The sequence below is a fragment of the Rhipicephalus microplus genome, chromosome 8 (assembly GCF_043290135.1).
Source record: "Rhipicephalus microplus isolate Deutch F79 chromosome 8, USDA_Rmic, whole genome shotgun sequence".
Lineage (NCBI taxonomy): Eukaryota > Metazoa > Arthropoda > Arachnida > Ixodida > Ixodidae > Rhipicephalus > Rhipicephalus microplus.
Genome location: NC_134707.1, coordinates 60,104,788 through 60,123,908, shown reverse-complemented (window position 1 = coordinate 60,123,908; position 19,121 = coordinate 60,104,788). Strand labels below are relative to the sequence as shown.

Sequence of the window (19,121 nt, the reverse complement as noted above, 5' to 3'; positions counted from 1 at the left end):
GCCTTCGCTGTCGACGTTTCATCGTGGAACTATGCAAGCAGCTGCATTAAGGGCTTCCCGAAAACATTCAGTGCTTGCAAAAGACTTCTCTCCTTTCTGTAGAGCACGCACTGAAGCTAATACAAGAGCTAATTACGGAATCGGCATCGCAGTTGCTCTGTGTGGAAGCCCTGTCCGATCGCGAAACGCAGTGGAAAAACTGCCGGCCTGTAAAATGGTGCTGCAGTGTACAAACAGAACCGATAGTTTTTGGCAGGAAGTAAGTTGTTACAAGGATGCGCACGGCGAGAACCCTTTCACTGAACTCGCCATGACAGTGCTGTCGCTGCCCTTCTCGAATGCCGGCATTGAACGGTGAGCGACATGAGCAGTGTGAAGTACAGGTGTCACTACAGGCTGGACACTTTGAATGCGTAACTGAAAATGCTGTACGGCCTTCGGAGATACAAAAAAAAGTGCCACGAATATAACCTGCTAGATGACGTGGCTGCGAAAATCGGCACGATGGCATCCTATGCAACGGCAGAAGATGCCTTGCAACTTGCAGATTTAATCCTAAAATTCTGCGCACCATTGACATGGCTTTACACTTGTACTGCGAATTCGTTTTTCACTTCTCAAGCTGGCAAGCAGGCTTCCATCATTACTATTTACCGTATGATATATGGCTTCCTGTATACAAATATAGGCCATGATGTTTTATTTGCCAATGCGATTCATTGTACGTTCAGAGGTAAGCTAAAATCTCTAATGTACGTTATGTGTGTCAGGTGTCTATATGTTCCCCGATTTTCAACCACGCAATTTAGTTGATGTATGTTAAAACATCTGATAGCATGAAAGGTTAAGTTAAATTGACACTAAATATCAACAATATAAATTAGTTTAGCTGATACGTTAACACATTATTCTGTATCTTGTGTAGTACTATGAATCACAAATTTGTGCCATATGCTCATGTTTTTGTTTCTGCTTGTTATCACCTGATCATTTGCATGTCCACTCCTGCAATAGCCCTAATAGGGGCTGCAGTATGTATAAATAATAAATAAAATAAATACCTTAGAACCTGAAAATTCCACTGTCGTTAATACCATAGCCCAAGGTTAATAGACATAAATATCGGTCAAAAGACCTCCTTTTAAATTTCCCGCGTTTATCTCCGATGATGACGTCACGGATTTCAACGTGTTTCTTTCGCATTTTGACGACAAATTCGCAACGAAGTTTTTTTCAACTTGGTGTGCCAAGCTTCTGGCTACTTGCCCATCCCAATGAAGAACTCCGCTCGCCGAGAAAATTTTTTGTTCCCTCAGTTTTTTTTGCGGCTGCCCAATTCGCTATAAATTACAGTATGTGATAGGTTTATTTACACTGAAAATGCCAGCGCTCAACCGTCCCTGCCCAATCACCATCGCTCAAGAGCGTCCTCCCTCTTCTTCTTTCTCGCTCTTTCAGTCCGCGTTACAATATTACATACATTCGCAGCTCGTAATTTGCGAGCGCGTTAAAAAGTCTGCAAACACTATAGAGGTTAAAACAGGCGTAAATTGTTTTGTTGCTAAGTCATGTTCTGCCTGCAAGAAAACATAATGTGATAGCTGTCTCTAATCTTTGAGATGACAAGGCCACCAATAAATTTGTTCCATGAGGAGAACATGCTCAAAATTGTTTTCAAAATGGTAAAAAAAAATATTTAGCTACTTTTACACAATTATTTAGCGACTTTTGCTTTCGGACATTTGGCAACACTGGCCGCGAGCGTCTAGCAGGAGAGGTGTCAGCATCGGCGCGCCGGAGAACGAGCGAGAATTCATCCGGATGCGGTGGCGCTGCGGTCGCTTTCGAGATGCCCACGGAGGAATTCCTCCGTGGAGATGCCCCTTCTCGCGCCCGCGCATCAGTCGTTTTTCGTTGCAAATATTTCACGCTACCCTGCGGATTATAACAAAGTCCACCTGTCACAATTCTGACGGCGCGCTGCAAAGCACGTATTGGCACTGAAAACTAGTGTTTTCAATTCACTTCTTAGTATATCAGCTACGAAGCTTAGAAGATAGAGAATCGAGTGACTTGCCGTGAACTTGACACCAAAACAAAGTCCGTGCAGTTTTAAAATTTGATGGCGCAGTGTTCTCCGTGGTTTCAGTGCATGTAAAGGTATCGGCAGCCGTTAATTTTATGACTTGCGCAATCAAGATTTAAGTTTACAAGCAAGACGTTTATTTTCTCGAGAGCAAAAACAACATGAAAATAAACACAACGTATGCATTATGGTTGAAGAAAACTGCAAGTTATATGAAACTCGGCTAAAGCAAGTGAATAAGACAACTAAGGAGATCAGTAAATATACGATGATACAATGGGCATACATACACACATCACATTAAGATTTCATTGGCAAACATAGGTACAGTCACAAACCAGTTCACGAAACAATTGATTTCTATATATGTGAAACACAACCAGACAGTGACATCCCAGTTGTTGATGGGATATTTATAACAATGTGAACAATACAATAGTAAAATCACAAGAAACAACAGAGCATGAGTAATACTCAATAACATAAAATAAAACCTCGTTCGCCGAGTTATCACTTCACTTTTTTTTCTTTTTTTTATTGGGGGCGTTTTCTCCAGGAAGGAGAAAATGCATTCTGGTCAGTGTCAAAAATCTAATTATCTGATTTGTCACTTCTAATTTGTGGTGTTCACAGCCGACCATATTTAACTTCTTCATAGACAGGCAGGATATAAGGTCTGTTATGCTGTCACTTTTCAACTTGTTGAAACTGAAGCAATAGGCGAATACATTTTTCTTGGCTTTGAACAGGTCTCTTGGGGACTCGGACGGGTACAGAAGCTATGATTCTGCCGGAAGCAAGCTGGAATTCTGAGTAAAAGAACAACATGCTACATTCGTTGCACTTCGTCTTTTTCACCACCTTCCGGGCCACATAGCCACTGACGTAATAAGTGATCAGGTAGCCACTTTTGCCTCCAATTAGATCAGTGGTGTCAGGGAGGGGTTCACGAGCAATAATAATTCCATGAACCTCATTGAGGCGCCTCAAATCTCGCAGCTCATCCAGTTATCCTGCAATTTTATTGAATTACTGTGGATGCCAGGACATAGAAGGCTGCTCGGAACTCCAGAAGGTATGTTTCCATTGGAGGGGGACTGTATCGAACTGTATAAACTGAGGCAATTCACAGATATCAAAAGTTGTGTCGGCGAAGGGTGATCAATCAAGCCAGACATTTGCTTCAGAATTCCAAAAAAAGATTTTAAATGCGTCTTGGCAGAGGCGAGACGTCATCAAGTATTTATAGCCCAAGATTTTCGTGACATAGTGCCGGATGGAAAGGGCGCTGGTTAGAGTGACGTGGAGTCCTCCGGCACTTGATTTACTCAGGAACCCACCCCCCTTAGGTACAGCTTTTTCCCAATTAAGTTGCTAAGAAGCCGTTGATAACATGCTTGTAGCTACGGACGATGAATATTTCGTCGAAATGAGTTTTGCACACAAAGAAGTTCTTTTCCAATGGTTTGCCAGCGCGAGGAATCGTACGCTCTCAGGCCTTGCGCTGTTCATCGTCGGCTGGAACACAGAAGAGAGACGCTTTCTTCCGTTGTTTGCGGGCCGAAGCATATTCTGCAATGCATCCAGGTGCAAAGAAGTGTCTTTGCTGCTTACTCATCACTGTTGCATGGTCACATTGGCACGTATTGATCCCAAACAAGTCCAAATAGAGAAAGCGCAGACTTTGCAGCTAGCGAGCAAGCGACTAAAAGTGCCGCACTAGCGGCTGACAAGCCCTCTCGATTGATCATGGTGGCGACTTGCGCGCCGCTCCACGGCCGAATGAAATATCAGCACGTCTCCTTTCAAGGCGCGGCCGGGATGGTGCTGGCACAGTGGCACCTTTCCTTCTAGCCACCATAGAGGCAGGCAGCAGGTGTTCTGTGGCAGCCTGTTCTGTGGGCTAATGTATAGAGTGCGCAGCGCGTCCGCTCGAGCTAGAGGTACTGTATATGCTACCTTGAAAGCATTATACAGTAACTAACTCGAGCCACAAAGAGTAGGGCAGCATCGAAGCTGTTGTCATGCAGTAGTGATTTCTTTCCTGCTGTCCGTGACGGAGATAAGTGGTAGGTGTTGTGTGGATTAGTCGCGGAGCCTGATCTGGCCACGGAACACCTGGCGCCGAGCTAGCCGTGTTTGCCTACAACGCTTGCCATGGGTAAACCGAGGAAGAAGCGCACGGCCGAAGAAGAAGCCGCTTACCGCGAGGCTCGGCGTGCAGCGGATCGTGAGTGTTCTCGTCTACGACGATTAGATCCCGTTTACATGGCCACTGAAAGAATCAAGATGCGACAACGAAGAGCGGACCCGGAGTATGCTAAGCGAAGGAGCGATAGAGAGGCGGCACGGAAGCGAAATCAGCGACAATTGACCGGTTTAACGGAATATCAACGATGGAAGGCCCGCCTTGCTGCCGGCGTTACACGTCCAAGGTTGCACGTGAGTTAAAGGAAGAACTTTTAGATGGTGGTGGTTAGAAGGGCAACCGGTAGGGAGCACTGCGCAGCGCCTATTTAGATGGGACCCCACGGGAGCCGGTACCGAGAAAAGAAATTTGAGGTGCAGAAACTAGTACAAGCGAAGATTAAAGCTGCGAGTGAGAAATGGGTATCAGACATACGTAAGAAGGATAAGAACGCCCCCCAAAAATTCTGGAACCATTTAAAAGCATTGGGAACGACGACTAAAGAGATGCAGACTCAGATACAGGACGGGGACGGTAACGTTCTCCTGGGGGACAGAGCATTAGAATACCTACATGGAGTCATAGGAAATACTTTCGGCCAAGCACGCGAGAGGTCGGCTAACCGGACACAGGTGGCAAATAAAAGAGTGGCAGATGAAAAATTTAGTATCAAATTTTTGGACTGGAAAAAGGCAGAACACAGTACGGCAACAGGACCGGATGGAATCCCGATAGAGATTATCAACCATTTGGGACCAGCGGGACAGGCGCACTTGTATGGAGCCATCGAGCGCGCTATAAAATCCAAAAGGATTCCTTCGCACTGGCGCGAAAGTAGAATGAGTTTGATCTACAAAGGCAAGGGAGAAAGGGACAAGGCGAGCTCTTACAGGCCGATTACAGTCACGTCAGTGCTCTATAGAGTAGCTATACAAGCCATCAAGGCCGAGTTGTTGAAGTGGGTTGAAAGTAACGGTATTTTAGGGGAACTGCAAAATGGATTTAGGCCGGGTTGACGCTTGGAAGACAATCTTTTCGTCATATCCCAGACCATCGAAATTTCGGCAGCACAGGGCAGACCAACATGGCTACTGTTTCTGAACATAAAGGGTGCCTATGACAACGTGGACAGGGGATTGCTGTGGCATATACTAGAAGAGGAGGGGATTGGGTCGGAATTTGTAGGGCTGCTAAGGGCAATATATGAAGATAACAGGGCACACATTACATGGGAAGGGCGTACATACACAGAGCCCGTGTTCATTCGAAGAGGTTTAAAACAGGGGTGCCCTCTTTCGCCATTGCTGTTCACACTGTACATTAGAGGAATGGAAAGACGACTAGAGGAGAGTGGATTGGGCTTTGATTTGTCACACCGAAGCAATGGAGTGTTAGTGGAGCAACGGATTCCGGGATTGATGTACGCAGACGATATAGTGCTGCTGGCGGATAATGCGGAAGAACTTCAAAAACTGGCTGACATTTGTGGTGATGAGGCAACGTACCTAGGCCTACATTTTAACCCACAGAAATCTGGAGTCATGGTGTTCAACGAGGAAGCTCATGTAGCACCAATAAGGATGCAACAGGAAGCCATACCATTAGTAAATAAGTACAAATACTTGGGGATCTGGCTTAATGAAGGAAAAGGCTACCTGAATGCTCATGAAGAACACCTCAAACTGAAAGGGAGACGAAATGCAGCAGTAATGAAACACAGAGCACTTTGGGGATACAATAAGTACGAGGTAGTACGAGGCATCTGGAAAGGGGTAATGGTGCCGGCGCTCACGTTCGCTAATGCCGTATTATGCTTAAAGTCAGATATCCTGTCGGGGCTGGAGGTTAACCAAAAGGCAGTCGGCAGGCTAGCTCTGGGAGCTCAGAGTAAGACTACAAACGAGGCTGTACAAGGCGATATGGGTTGGGCTTCATTTGAGGCGAGGGAAGCACAAAGTAAAATACGGTTTGAGGAGCGACTTAGACATTTAGATGAGAAGAGCTGGGCAGCCAGAGTGCATATGTACCTGTACCTGAAAAGTGTGGACACCCAATGGCGGAAGAGGACGCGAAAGCTGGCGACTAAATATAACTTGACCGCGGCAAATAAACAAAGGGGTCCAGTTAAAAAGCAAGTGAGGGAAACAGAGACGCTCATGTGGAAAGAGAGGATGAAAAAGAAGGGATCGCTGGGAATCTACAAGGCAAGCAAACAAGAGATCCGGAAAGAGAACTTTTATGACAGCAATAAATGTAGTGCATTGCTCTTTGAGGCGCGGGCTGGCTGCTTGAGAACTCTAACTTACAGGAGCAAATATTCGTCACAGGATGAGACATGTGTTGGATGTGGCATAAATAAAGAAACAATCGACCACATAGTCATGGAATGCCAAAAGATTCAGCCGGATAGAAATGGGGGGAAAGTCACACTCCCTGAGGCGCTGGGCTTCGCGGTGGACGGAAGCATTAACTGGTCAGCAGTAGGTATTACTAAGCAGCGGCTGGAGTATTGGTGAAGAAAAAGCAGAGAAGTCGATAAAATAACATCCCAGCCAAGAGTAGTGGCTGGGCAAAATTAAAAAGACATCCGAGTTGAGGGACAAAATTTAAGCACGAACTATTAAGGTAGGCTAGATGGCGCATGCTGTCACCCCCATTCAAAGGGGAGGCCTTTAATCATCATCATCATCATTAGATGCCAAGCGGCTTTAGGTGGGGGCTTTGTCCATCCTTCCCGTGGGGTCCCCTCCCCTCTAGGAATCCTCTGCGCATGACAGGTGGTGAGACAGCTGCACACTCCGCTGGGGACGGTAGTTCGGCGGTGTATAACGGTGTAAGAGCCCGCGCACCTCCCCTGCGCAACGCCGCGATGAATGCCAGCGCGCCGCGGAGAAGAAGGCTCGGGCTGCGAAACGGGAGCGGCGGCGTGCCGATCCCGAACTTCGGGCTCGCGAAGCCGAAAGGAAACGGCGGCTAGCGGATCCCATTCTCCGAGCTCGGGAAGCCGAATTGAAGCGTCAACGTCGAGTAGCAGATCTCGTAGCGGCAACGCGATGCCGAAGCGAAACGTAAACAACGAGCAGCGAATCTCGAAGCGGCGCGGCAATGCGAGTCGGCGGCGAAGGCAGCGCAGTTCAAGCGCGAGTTCCTGGATAGGAGCTTCGGGCACATCTGCAAGGTATGCGACCCACTGTGGTTGTACAACCTGACCAAGGCCGCAGTAGCATCAACGACAAACAGCACCGTCACGTCGTCATCGGTGTGCTCCATGCTCCAACAAGATCGAGTTCGGGCAGAGTGCAGCAACTACAGCGATATCCGCACCGTTGTTTATCAGCAAAGTTGTCCTCCATGCCAAATAGACCTTTTCATGCTAGCCACCCTATCCATGCTGCGCAGCTGGTGTGACGTCGGCATAGTTGTCGCTTACAACCATGTATGTCTACGTCCAGCTCCAGATGTTCTCTGTAGGGGCGCGCCAGCGCTTGCTCGGCCGTGTTCAGGCAACACCACCAGGGTACGGTTCAGACATTCGGAAGCAACGGGTCGGCCGTGCAAAGTTCGCACAGCCGAAGAGGAGGCCGTTTGCCTCGAAGCTAGGCGTGCTGCGGCCCGAGAAAGTAACCGTAAACGGCGATCGGATCCCGACTATGCTCGACGGGTACGCGAAGCGAACGCGGCGAGGAAGCAAGCCAAGCAAAGTGTGCCAGGTGTGAGTCGAGCCGGGCACAATTATGTGACGAAAGGCCCGCCCTTCTACCACGAGGGGCCACATCCAGGTGTGCTCGCAATTCTGGTTTTGGGGTTTGACCTAGGTCTGTTGCAGGCAGAGGAGGATTTTATGTTGGGGGGGGGGGCAGCGGCTTGAAGTAACTCCGGAGGGGGGGGGGGGTCCTAACATTTTTGTTTTTAGTAGCAGGAAGAAGCATTCAAGCATTAATAAGAGTTATGTGTGCTCAAAATGGTCCCACTCGTTTATTCTAATTGGTGGTAAGAGGTCGACAAGCACTCTTAAAGGGGGGGGGGGGTTGGAGACTGGTGCTCACACAGGTTTTGGGGGTGGGGGGAGCGATCACCCTCCCTCTGGATCCGTACTCATGACAGGCTGTAGTTTTACAGCAAAGGCTGTTGAGATCAAAACACCGGTAACGTGCGGCGCCGTAGTTCTCTGCTGCTAGTGTCCGTAACCAGTATCGCAAGAAGCAAGAAGAAAAAAAAAACTAGATAAAAGACAGGAAGGACACAATAGGATTCGAACCCGGGTCCGCTGCATGCCAGCCCAGTATACTACCACTGAGCCACGCCAGTGCTTAGAACTAATTTCTAAACTGGCCTTAGGTAGGCTTGATGTCGGGAAGTAATCACACTAATATGAGTAATTAAGTGTTTTAAAACATTAAAAAACAACCAGGCACTGCTCCATGCAAACTGGGTAACGAGTGCGTTCCAACCCATTAAATACTTGTTCTTGATCACCTATTAACATACCCCCTTCAGGCATAATTTTTTGATGTCGTCAGCCACTGAATTAAAAAATTGCACAAGATTCCTAGCAAGTGAGTAGCGGAAACTACAATTTTCCGAAGAATGACGAAAGATAGCATAGAGAATGCTGGGCATCTACACAAACATTACGATTATGGCCTAGTGGGTACCCAGCAAGCGTACTTGCAGCAGTTACCCAAAGAGTGTTTAGAAAAGGCTCTGAAAAGCCACTCTTCTAGCTTTTGCTGCAACTCGGCTGCTCGTTCAGTGCAGACCTGGCAATTTTTTAAAGGAACCGACAACTGTCCAAAACATGAAACGAGATGACTGCACGAATGGAAAGATTGTCCCTCATAGTGACTCAGAGCAACCTTGTTTTTCTCGTGAGAAGTGGAGTTAGATATTTATTCATTGAAAATTCTGAGAAATGGCCTGTGGCGTCACCTGGAGTCTTAAACTATTATTTGATGTACCCTGTCACGTGATCGTAGACTAGTATACATTCTCAATATTTTATTGCTGCTATTGAAAGATTGTTTGCTTCTTCAGAGTAAAAGATATTACTTCATAAAAATGTACATATAAGCCTGCGTTAGTAGTACGTGTTGAAGTGGCGTTGCCTTTGCATGACGGAATCATCCCATGCTCGTCAGCGCTTCTTGAGCAACATTTCTGCGTGCTCATGAAACCATGCATGCAGTATACAGGTCACCAAGATTTTGGGGTGGCGTGGTTCTTATACCTACATTTTTTCTCAGAAATAACGTGTGCCTCTGCTCGGCACAGCCGCGCTATGTGCAGTGACATATTTGGTGACTTGGCTTGGCTCCTGTGTTGAGAGAGTAATGATAACTGGGACAAGCCATCCACGACACAGGCACGTGCAATGCAGTACAAATACAGGGAAGGTGTATAAAGCCACATGATCTCATTGTAACGGCTTGTTATTTTCAAAAATAGTTGTAAAGCTCAGAATAAATGTGGCTAAGTGTAGTTATGGGAACTGCTGCGAAAGCACAACGACAGCATGCACAAGTCTTGAGAAGGGCTACCGCCATCAATATGAATGCTCACTGGACAAAAAGGAAAATCAGTATTCAGAGCCTTTCAGATCGAAAAATGCTGCTTATAAACAACTACATGCTTTTGGGATTGACTGCTGCCACAACGAACACTACGAAAGGCAAGCCGGGAAACACTGTGTTGAAAAAAATGCATAGTCGGTCCCTTTAACTGTAATCTATCACGCTAAGCTTGGTTCGATGCAATGCAAAACACATGAAATGCTGGCAAGTGCTGTGGGTCGTTGACCAGCTTTGCCGTTTTTTAAGCTTCAGACGGCTAGAGCGAACTTTTTAAATGCGGAGGATTTCTTAGTCTTACGATGTTGCACTTTGGCGTCTGCGTTGTCTGCACCCCCACTGCGCATGCTCGGCTCGTCTCGTCTTGCTCGAATGCGGGCGGTGTGTATGTAAGCCGCAGAGCGCGCGTTCGGGATTCAGTGAAGGGCGTTTTTACTTGTCTGTCGATTGACTTAACGCTTTCCTTGACTCGAGTAGACGCAACATTCATGCCATATCCCCTCCACTTAGCGACGGACTTACTCAAGTCCCCCCCCCCCCCCCCCTGTAGAAAGACGAAGGCGCCAATTTTTTCGTTATTTCGCAGCCTTGCATTTTGAAGTACACGAGTACATAAACAAGTGTAAGGTACTTTGTTTTGTGGTACTTTCATCCTTTGACCCCTCTTTCTGCCGCATAGCCTCCTTGAGAACCTCGTTGTGGCTGCGGTTTTTACAAAATTAAATGCTCGCACCGCTGCGCAAGGTTTCATGCCGGAAAATCCGAGGTGAGGAGAGAAAGTCCTTAAGATGGAAAGCTTTCGTCCATGGCAAGCGCAGACGACCCGAAAGCGCAGCCTTCCAATTCGAAAGTTGGGGATTTGTACCCACTATAAGTCATTTTAATCTATCATAATTGTTGCCAGACAGATAAAAGCAAGAAATGTTCCCTGTGGTGTCCCACTGCTGAGGTCACAGAATCAAATCTCTGTGGAAATTTTTTATGAAGGCGAGAATGACATGGGCCCATGTACTCCGGTTTAAATGCATGATTTATGTCCCTAGGTGGTCGAAATTTGTCACGCCCTTCACTGTGACATCTCTCGTGGTCATATTATTTTGGGACATTAAACTCCAACGAAGTTATCTCTCTTGGATTTATTTTGGTGTCTAGCGTTTTTTGTCTAGTATCCAGTATTTTCTCGGTTGTCGTATAGACGCTCATTCCCACTTACATTTAAAGCGCAATCTTCAGGCATACTAATTCCCAGTTCAATGTAGTGAAATCGGCTTTTGCAGTTAATGACATTGTTGGATGCCTTATATCACATTCTGCTTTTCCTGCCACTAGGTTGCATCATCGGCTTGACCAACAGAAGTCGCTCAATATAACCGTTCTTTGCAGCGCAACCAGTACACATCGTGTGAGAAAACCGTGTCCAAATCAACAGAGGCTAATATAGTCCCCAAGATACACCATGTATCGACGCAAATTGAGAAACGAATTCAAGGTTTCCACAACGCCTGCCCACCAGCGAATGTGCCACAGCCAATCAAAGGTGCACCTTTATGCCTATTAGTACTATTACCGTCATTAAAAGATACATCAGGATTTTAGGATTGCATACTGCAATGACAGATTCCTCGACATTTTCACGGCGAGATTCCTGTTGGTACAGATGTGGGAATGTTTCGTACACGTGGCACTTTCAATGTTCGAATGCCACAAAACTTGATAACTGGTATTTTAATTGGCACAAGGGCTATCTACTTGTTGTCAATCTTGCAGAATTTGATGCATAAATTGACAAGCTGGTGATAATCTTCTGAAAAGACTGAAGCAGCATTGGACAAACAAAACAAGGGGACAAAAAAGCACAACTTGTAGCTTGTGGGTACCTTTTTTGTCTCCTGTTTATCCTTTTTTTGTATGTGTCCTGTCCTGCTGCACATTGTTTTCAGGATATGCTGCCATAACAACTTGCCCGACTTTCAACGTAATGACAAGGTAGAATCCGTTATCACATTCCCTCACCCATTGCACTGTTGAAAAACTTGGACATTTGAAGGGTTACTCGCCAAGTCCCCTAGTTGGGCCGTGGCAGTTGTTGGTGTCTGATGAAGAGCATTATGCCACAAAAAATGTTTCAATCAATTCATTACGAGCTGAAAAAAGTGGCATTTTGAAGCGGTGCAAAAAGATGATGCGAGGAGACGAGCTCAAATCCCATGCTGCTTGCCCCACGTTGCCTTTGCAAGCTAAATCTCTTCTCTATCCTCTCTGGCATCCGAGCAAACGGTCACATGTGCATGACGTCCCCAAGCAAGCCCCTCCGCCGAGAAGATGCGGGCAGCATTGTTTTGTTGACCACCATTATTTTGTGGTCTAGTGCCTATTTCTGCAGGATGGATTTAGAGATGCTGGTATAGACACGCTAGAATAGATGAGCATATTGAGTGCTCGAATGTGCAGGACTATTAATTTAGTTTTCAGGGCTGGCGTCTGCTCGATGCATTAACAGTGGGGACACGAACGCACTCAAAATGCAGGCACATTAGCCCCTCATCTCGTTGCAATTCACGAGAAAAAAATGAAAAAGACGCACACATTCCCTGTGTGTGTCTCATTATTTATCTCAAGATTTGTTCATATATTCAGGCAATAAATTACACAAACTACACATTTTTGAAATAATTTTTGCTGTCTCACGTGCTACTCTTGGCGACATCAGATCAGTCCTCTATGCAGAGGACTGACATCACAGCATACCATTTACACTGGGCAATTCTGTAGTCTACGTCATTCCCTTATTCTCAGGGTGGCCGTGCATGAAAGGAAGGGCAAGCAGCGTTCATTTTGAAATTTAAACCAGTTTCCCGGCACGTAGTGTTGCACAATTTGGCAGAACTGATCGTGAACGGCGCATGTATGCATTGCGCTCGTCAGCTCAAAATTGTCAAACTTGAGGAGTGGTCCTTCAAAGGAGCGCTAACACAAAAATATATAACCTTGCTTTTTTTTTGAAGTAGGTATCTTAATACCGACTTATCACTGCTGGAAACTGTTTGTGTGAGTGCACGATGTTCGTTTGTTTAGAGACGTGTTTAAAGCACCCACTCTCTGTTTTCATTTCAGAGTGCCAACCTCAGCAGAAGCAGTTTCCAGAGAGAGGTAAGCACAGCTGGCCACGGTGACCACTCAAAACTGTGATGCACATGCTGCGCATGAGAGCAGGTACGCAGTTCTCACATCACAGCACTGCCAGCATACACGAAGTTGCAGGGACAAAGGAGGAAATTGCAGTTAGAAGAAGTGCAAGGCACGTGCCAGCAACCAGCAAACTCGAACTTGTGACGTAGGTTTGTTTACATTGCCAACAAATAGTGCTGTACAATTTATAAAGTTTTTGTACATTATTTGCTGTACTATATTCTTTTTCATTTATGGTTGCCGAAAACAACCTTTGTTTTGTAAACCAATAACCAACCAAACCAATAACACCAAGTGTTATTGGTTGAAAGGCATAATTCGAAAAGCATCTAGCTAGCTCAAACAGCAAAGGTGTTTGAGCAAGTTGCAATGTCTGACCCTATCGAAAAATACTTCGGTGCGTCGTTGCCTGGCAACCCTTCGCCTTGCGCAAGTGGTGTGACGTCATGTCGAACCGTGCGTGTTTGTGCGTGCCGTGTCGAAACGGTTGCTGCCATGGGTCGCCACAAGAAGGTACGCACTCCCGAGGAGGAGGCCGCGTTTTGCGAGGCGAGACTCGCCGCTATGCGAGAGAGGCAACGGCAACGACAGGCCGACCCCGAATATGCAGCCAGAGCTCTCGAGAACAAGCGGCGTCGACGATCCCGATTATGCCGATTATGCTAGGCGTGTGCGAGAACGGATTACTGCGTACCAACGAATGCGGCGCCAGGACCCAGTCATTAGGGAAGCAGAGTGCGAGCGACGCCGAGCCCGTGACCACACGCTGGCAAGTTCAACCACAATGTAGGAAAACGGGAGACTTACCAGCTTCGTTGTGCTTGTCGCGGCACTCCGTTGCAGCAACTGCGCACTTAGATAAAAAACAAAATGCTGCTAACGCGAAATTGTCAGCCTCGCCTTGTCAGATGAAGTTTGTTGCGCTTAGAAATCTGCAAAGCGTCAGCCTTGATTCGAGGCACCGACTCCGCCGAGCTCGGCGGTAGCCGCCTTTTGTTGCATTTTACAAAACCCTGTGTTACGAAACCCTGCAAACAATGTGGTTTGCACCGCTCATCATCGGTACGCAAACGCGTAATTTTGTTTTTACTGCGCGAACAGGCGAAACAGGCGCGGGAACGTGGTACTGTGCAAGAAAACAAAAATATAAATAAGTGCAAAGTTTTTTTTCCATGGACGGCTTCTCATTCTTTAGTTTTGTAATAAGCGATGTTTTATTAGTCCGAGCTAGGCAACTCCGAAGATTTAAAAATAAAAATGCTTCGCGCGCGCGACTGAGGCCGGTGATTTGAAATCGGTTGTGTAGATAGGTCTTCTCTGGTGGCTCATGCAGCCGTTCTCTGACAGCACTGCTAAGTCGCCGAGGGTATCAGGGCATAGAGTTTCATACAGTATTATTGTATAAATTTCTATGGTATCAAGGAGTGCGCCCGATCGTGCCTCGGCAAGACATGGGGTGGGTAACCCGCAAAAGTGCGAACCGCCGAAGAAGTGGCCGCTTATCACGAGGCTCAACGTGCTGCGAAACGGGAGAGAAATCGCTGGCTCAGAAGGCACCCGCCCTACTCGGCCGAACCGGCTGCAGCGTGCCGATCCGGAATGCGCTGGACGAGCGAAGGCCACGGAAACGGCGAGAAAGCGATTGCTACGCGAAGACCCAGACATCAGGGCGGCTGAAAATAAAGGTCGTCGGGTCTGTGCTTTAGTGGAGGCGGCCGGCGTCAGGTTTGAGTGTGGGTTAACTTTCGTTGGAGCAACGAGGCGTTGGCTGGAGTTTGGCCGTTCGTGCAATGTGTGTGATATATGACCGTTGCGCCTAAACTTTGCGCTATTTAGCGAAAGCTCCCAAGTTTTTTTTTTTTTTCAGAAATGAACTACCCGACGTAATACAATGTTCAAGTGTTGGGCATGTTCGTGGTACTTGCATCCTTTGGCAGCGTTTAGCGCGATCGCGTCGCTTGGGGCCTCTTCGACGCATGTTTCTTGCGAATTTGCTTGCAGAAAAATTCGCGGGGATTTCTGGAGAATGCTGAGCGGGAAATGCTCTTCAAATGGAGAACTGCCGCCGATTCGAAGGTTGTGGCTTCGCGTGAGCATTAATTCCAGATCAGAAAAGCAAGAAATCGTGTCCCTTATTCTTGAATGTTTTTTTTTGGGGGGGGGGGGGGGACTTATTTTTTGCAGTGGTTATAGTGCTCTACTGCGCTGACAAAGGTCGCGGGTTCGACTCTCTGTCACATTCTCGATGGAGGTAAAGATGCTGGGAGCCTGTGTACTTAGATTTAGGCGCATAATATTAAAGAAGCCCAGGTGGTCAAAGTTTCCAAAGCCCGACACTACAGCGTCCCTCATGATCGTATTGTCGCGACGTCAAGGCAGAGGTCGTAATGCACCGACAAAGAAAGCAGCAGGTTGGCTTTTTTAAAACAGCATGCCAGAGCATCCTCCTTTCTCTTTCTGGCTTCTGTATAGTGCATATATGCTTCGTCATACTCATAGCATGCATGTGGCCAATGTTGTTTTGTGGATGTTAAAACAAAACAATTATTTGATTCTGTCCATTGGACTCATTTAAGTGCATCTGACAAATGTCATTGGAGTATTTCTCAGTCACCGTGTAGATGCCCACACATTCTTATACTTAATGCTGGTCATGAAGCACCCCTTTGGCTTGTTAAAGAAATACATCCTTCGAAAAGCCGCCATTGCTACGAACTGTTGAGCCAAATATTACAGCCGTGTGTGCACATAAAGGCTATAAGCGGAGCGTGAAGTTGCTGTTTCACCTAGTCTTGTCAAGCTGCGGTAGCATGTCAGCTTCGCATTGCTATGTGCCTCAACGTCGTGGGTTCGAGCCTCACTCGCTTATAATTCTTTTCCTTTTCTTGTGTTTTTTCTTGTTGCAGTGCTTGTTTACGATCAGGTAATGACCGCAATTTTCAAAAACAATTAAGAAGCCTGATTTTGGCCCAATACGGGGGTGCCATGCGCCAGCGTTGAGCGTGCATCGCGGAGTGTGCCAGCCTCCAAGCATCCTGCCACACTGGTACAATAATTATATCTGGCACTGGGATAGTGCCACCGGGTTTTCCAATAGAGTATGCCGTAATAAGTTGCGTCGTGTCACCTGTGAAAGTGAGGAAACTTGAACGTATTTGTCGACTCATGCAATGCCGATGCTGTTGATGCTCCACCAGTGGCACATTGCGCAGATGATCCACTGCTGCAGAATCCTACACAAAAAGCCTGCGATGTAGCCAGCTATATTGCCAACATATGGTGACAGCCAAGGATTGTGCTCAGCCTATCCTTAGAGTTAATTTGTAGGGGATCTGGCAAAAATGCAGGCAATTCCCAATTACACCTAACTGCCTATTTTCTAGTAGTGCGAGCAAAAAACTTGATTGGGGTACCTTCTCGTGAAATGTCTTCCTTGAAGACCTTCTTAGTCAGCTTGAGCACTTCTCAGCGCTACAGACAGTCATTGTTTCAAACTAAAGAAAACAAACAATTGCCCACCAACAGCGAACGAGTGGTCGCACGGTCACTTCCGGTACAAAACGGCAACGTCACCTGCGCGCGCTTGTAGCGCCATTCTGTTCCCCCGAATGGAGACACCGAACCAGACCGCACAGCTGCTGTAGCGCAGCGATAAGCAGCTAACCGAAACTATGAGTTGACAGCAGCAACCATCAGCACCACCACGTTACGAAGAAAGGAAACCACATAACATTTAAGCGAGGTGATGTAATGCAGTGGGAGCATGACGTAATGCATAGCACAGTGAATGGCGCTGTGCAATGAAGTGAGTTGAGGAGAAATGAGTCAGGCACATATAGCGATCGCTGTATCTCCAGTCCTACTATAGTTTTATGAAACATTATTTCGTCTATGTATTTTTAGAAGGCATACAACTCATTTCAAAATGTTGTTCTGCCAAGTGCAAGGGGTGGTTTGTGGCCCCTTTAAAGGCTAAGGTTCAGGCATATTTGTTTCCAGTTCAGCTTGTGAAAATTACTTTTACAGCTTATTACATTCTTGAGCATTGTCAACAAGGATAAATATATTTATTTCCCAACAGCGCCGCTTCCTGGCTGCTGACGGCTTGCATGCAAGTTTCGAGGGAGTCGCGCTGCTGGCACAGCACACGAGGGTGCAGCTGTGATGGACGTCGGCGGCATGGAGATCGGCGGCAATTGCTTGCACGGACAACTACAGTGCCAAGCCCCCTCAACAACAAGGAGCCGAGCGACACAGAGCCATCCAGGGCCCCAGCAGTGACGATGTTGCCACTACCACCAGCGAGGCCAGCGAGCCAGCGAGTCCCACCAGTGAGTCAGAGATCGGCGGCAACTGCTTGCACTGCAAACTCCAGTGCCAAACCCACTCAACAACAGGGAGCCGAGGGACACAAAGAGCCATCCAGGGTCGCAGCAGTGACGACGACGCCACTCCTACCAGCGAGGCCTTACAACACCAGGCGGAGGCTTCCAAATGACACGGGGAAACAAAAGGTACGGGCAGTCTTAAACATGCATGGTCCCACTCATTTCTATCGATGAGGAAAATCATTGAAAAGCGGGTGCAATACGAAAAACACGCGGAACGACTAAGCAAATATCTATCTCACGAAATTGCACCTAAGGGCCTCCGCCTAGCCTGCAACCCCTCAATGTCTACACTAAGTGAAGCAGAAAGGGGGAAGTGGGAAAAAATATTACTAGAAGCGTCCTTGCAACTCACTCGGGTCATTGCGGACCATAGTGAGCGTAAGGCCGCCGAATACAGTGTGACGGAGGCCACGCAGAAATGGGTATCTAATCTCGGAGAGCATGAGGCAAGAGAACTGGAAAGATATGAACTAAAAAAGAGAGGCGAAATTTCAGTAGTAAAAGATAGAAAATTCAAGCGGGACTGCAGAAGCTCCACTGCTCTCCAACAAGAAAATAGGAATGAGACCGTACAAGAACGCCAGAGACCACCCGTACCGCCACCTAACTTTGAGGAGAAAAATGGGAACTCGAAACTACAGTGCAATCCTAATCAAAACATCCTTACTCTCCAATATGACGCTGACACTCCCGTGCCACGTGATAGCCAAGAGCAGTCAAAACTTATGAGTAAAATGTCCTCAATCTGTCCAACACAACGCTCACACCCACTCAGCTTCAACTTTTGTCGAGAGGCTTAACCTTTTGTCCATCATCCGGTAAATCCAATGAAATTGAACTGTACCAAGACCTCGATAACTTTGCGCGTAATCTCCGCCTCCGTGAATACTTTCATGATCGCAAGGACTGTACGGACGAGAATAGATTGATTGGTGGTGACAAATCATGGTGTCCAGGTGAGCAGGGGGACAAACACCTCGATATGTATATATCAGCAGTTCAAAAAGATATCATCAGAGCGTATGAAAAAAATCGGCCATTTCGAAACAACATATCAAAGTCAAAACGAAGCGCACTCGATGAACTACGAAAAAACACTGAAATTACCATCAAACCGGCTGATAAAGGGGGATGCATAATAATTCTAAACACGTCGGACTACTTTAAGAAGGGGAACGACAACTATCAGACACAAAATTCTACAAAGAACTTGCAACGGACCCGACTCCCGAATTTGAAAGGGAGATAAAAGTAACCCTAAACAATCTCCGCTGGGACGAGAAAATTACCGGCAAGTTAAAAGCAATGTTACCGGCCCATTCTTTTCCCGGTCGATTCTATTTGCTTCCCAAAATACACAAGGCAAGCAGTCCGATAGTATCCAGTAACAGCACATCGACAGAAAATATATCAGAATTCATCAATTCCTTAATAAAAAACATCCCCCCAAATTTTCCCTATTACCTAAAGGACACAAACCACTTCATCTGCGAAACTTCAAGTCTCGACATCCCAGGCGGTAGTTTTCTGGTGACCATGGACGTCCGCTCACTGTACACCAACATACCCCACCATGACGGAATAGCGGCTATGGTTTCTGAATATGTAAAATCTGACTCATCAACTAGTGTAAGTGGCGAGGTACTGTTTACACTTCTTGAACTTGTACTAAATTATAACAATTTTGAGTTTAATGGCAA

At 46.8% G+C, this 19,121-nt stretch overlaps 1 protein-coding gene across 1 annotated transcript; it reads left to right on the top strand.

The window, feature by feature from the left end:
• Window positions 1-4,103: 4,103 nt before the first annotated feature.
• Window positions 4,104-13,236, top strand: LOC119183506 (uncharacterized). Its single transcript, XM_075871926.1, has 3 exons — window positions 4,104-4,528; window positions 11,225-11,378; window positions 12,956-13,236. The coding sequence occupies exons 1-3, from the start codon at window positions 4,244-4,246 to the stop codon at window positions 13,012-13,014; spliced, it is 498 nt and encodes a 165-aa protein (XP_075728041.1). The 5' UTR covers window positions 4,104-4,243; the 3' UTR covers window positions 13,015-13,236.
• Window positions 13,237-19,121: the final 5,885 nt, after the last annotated feature.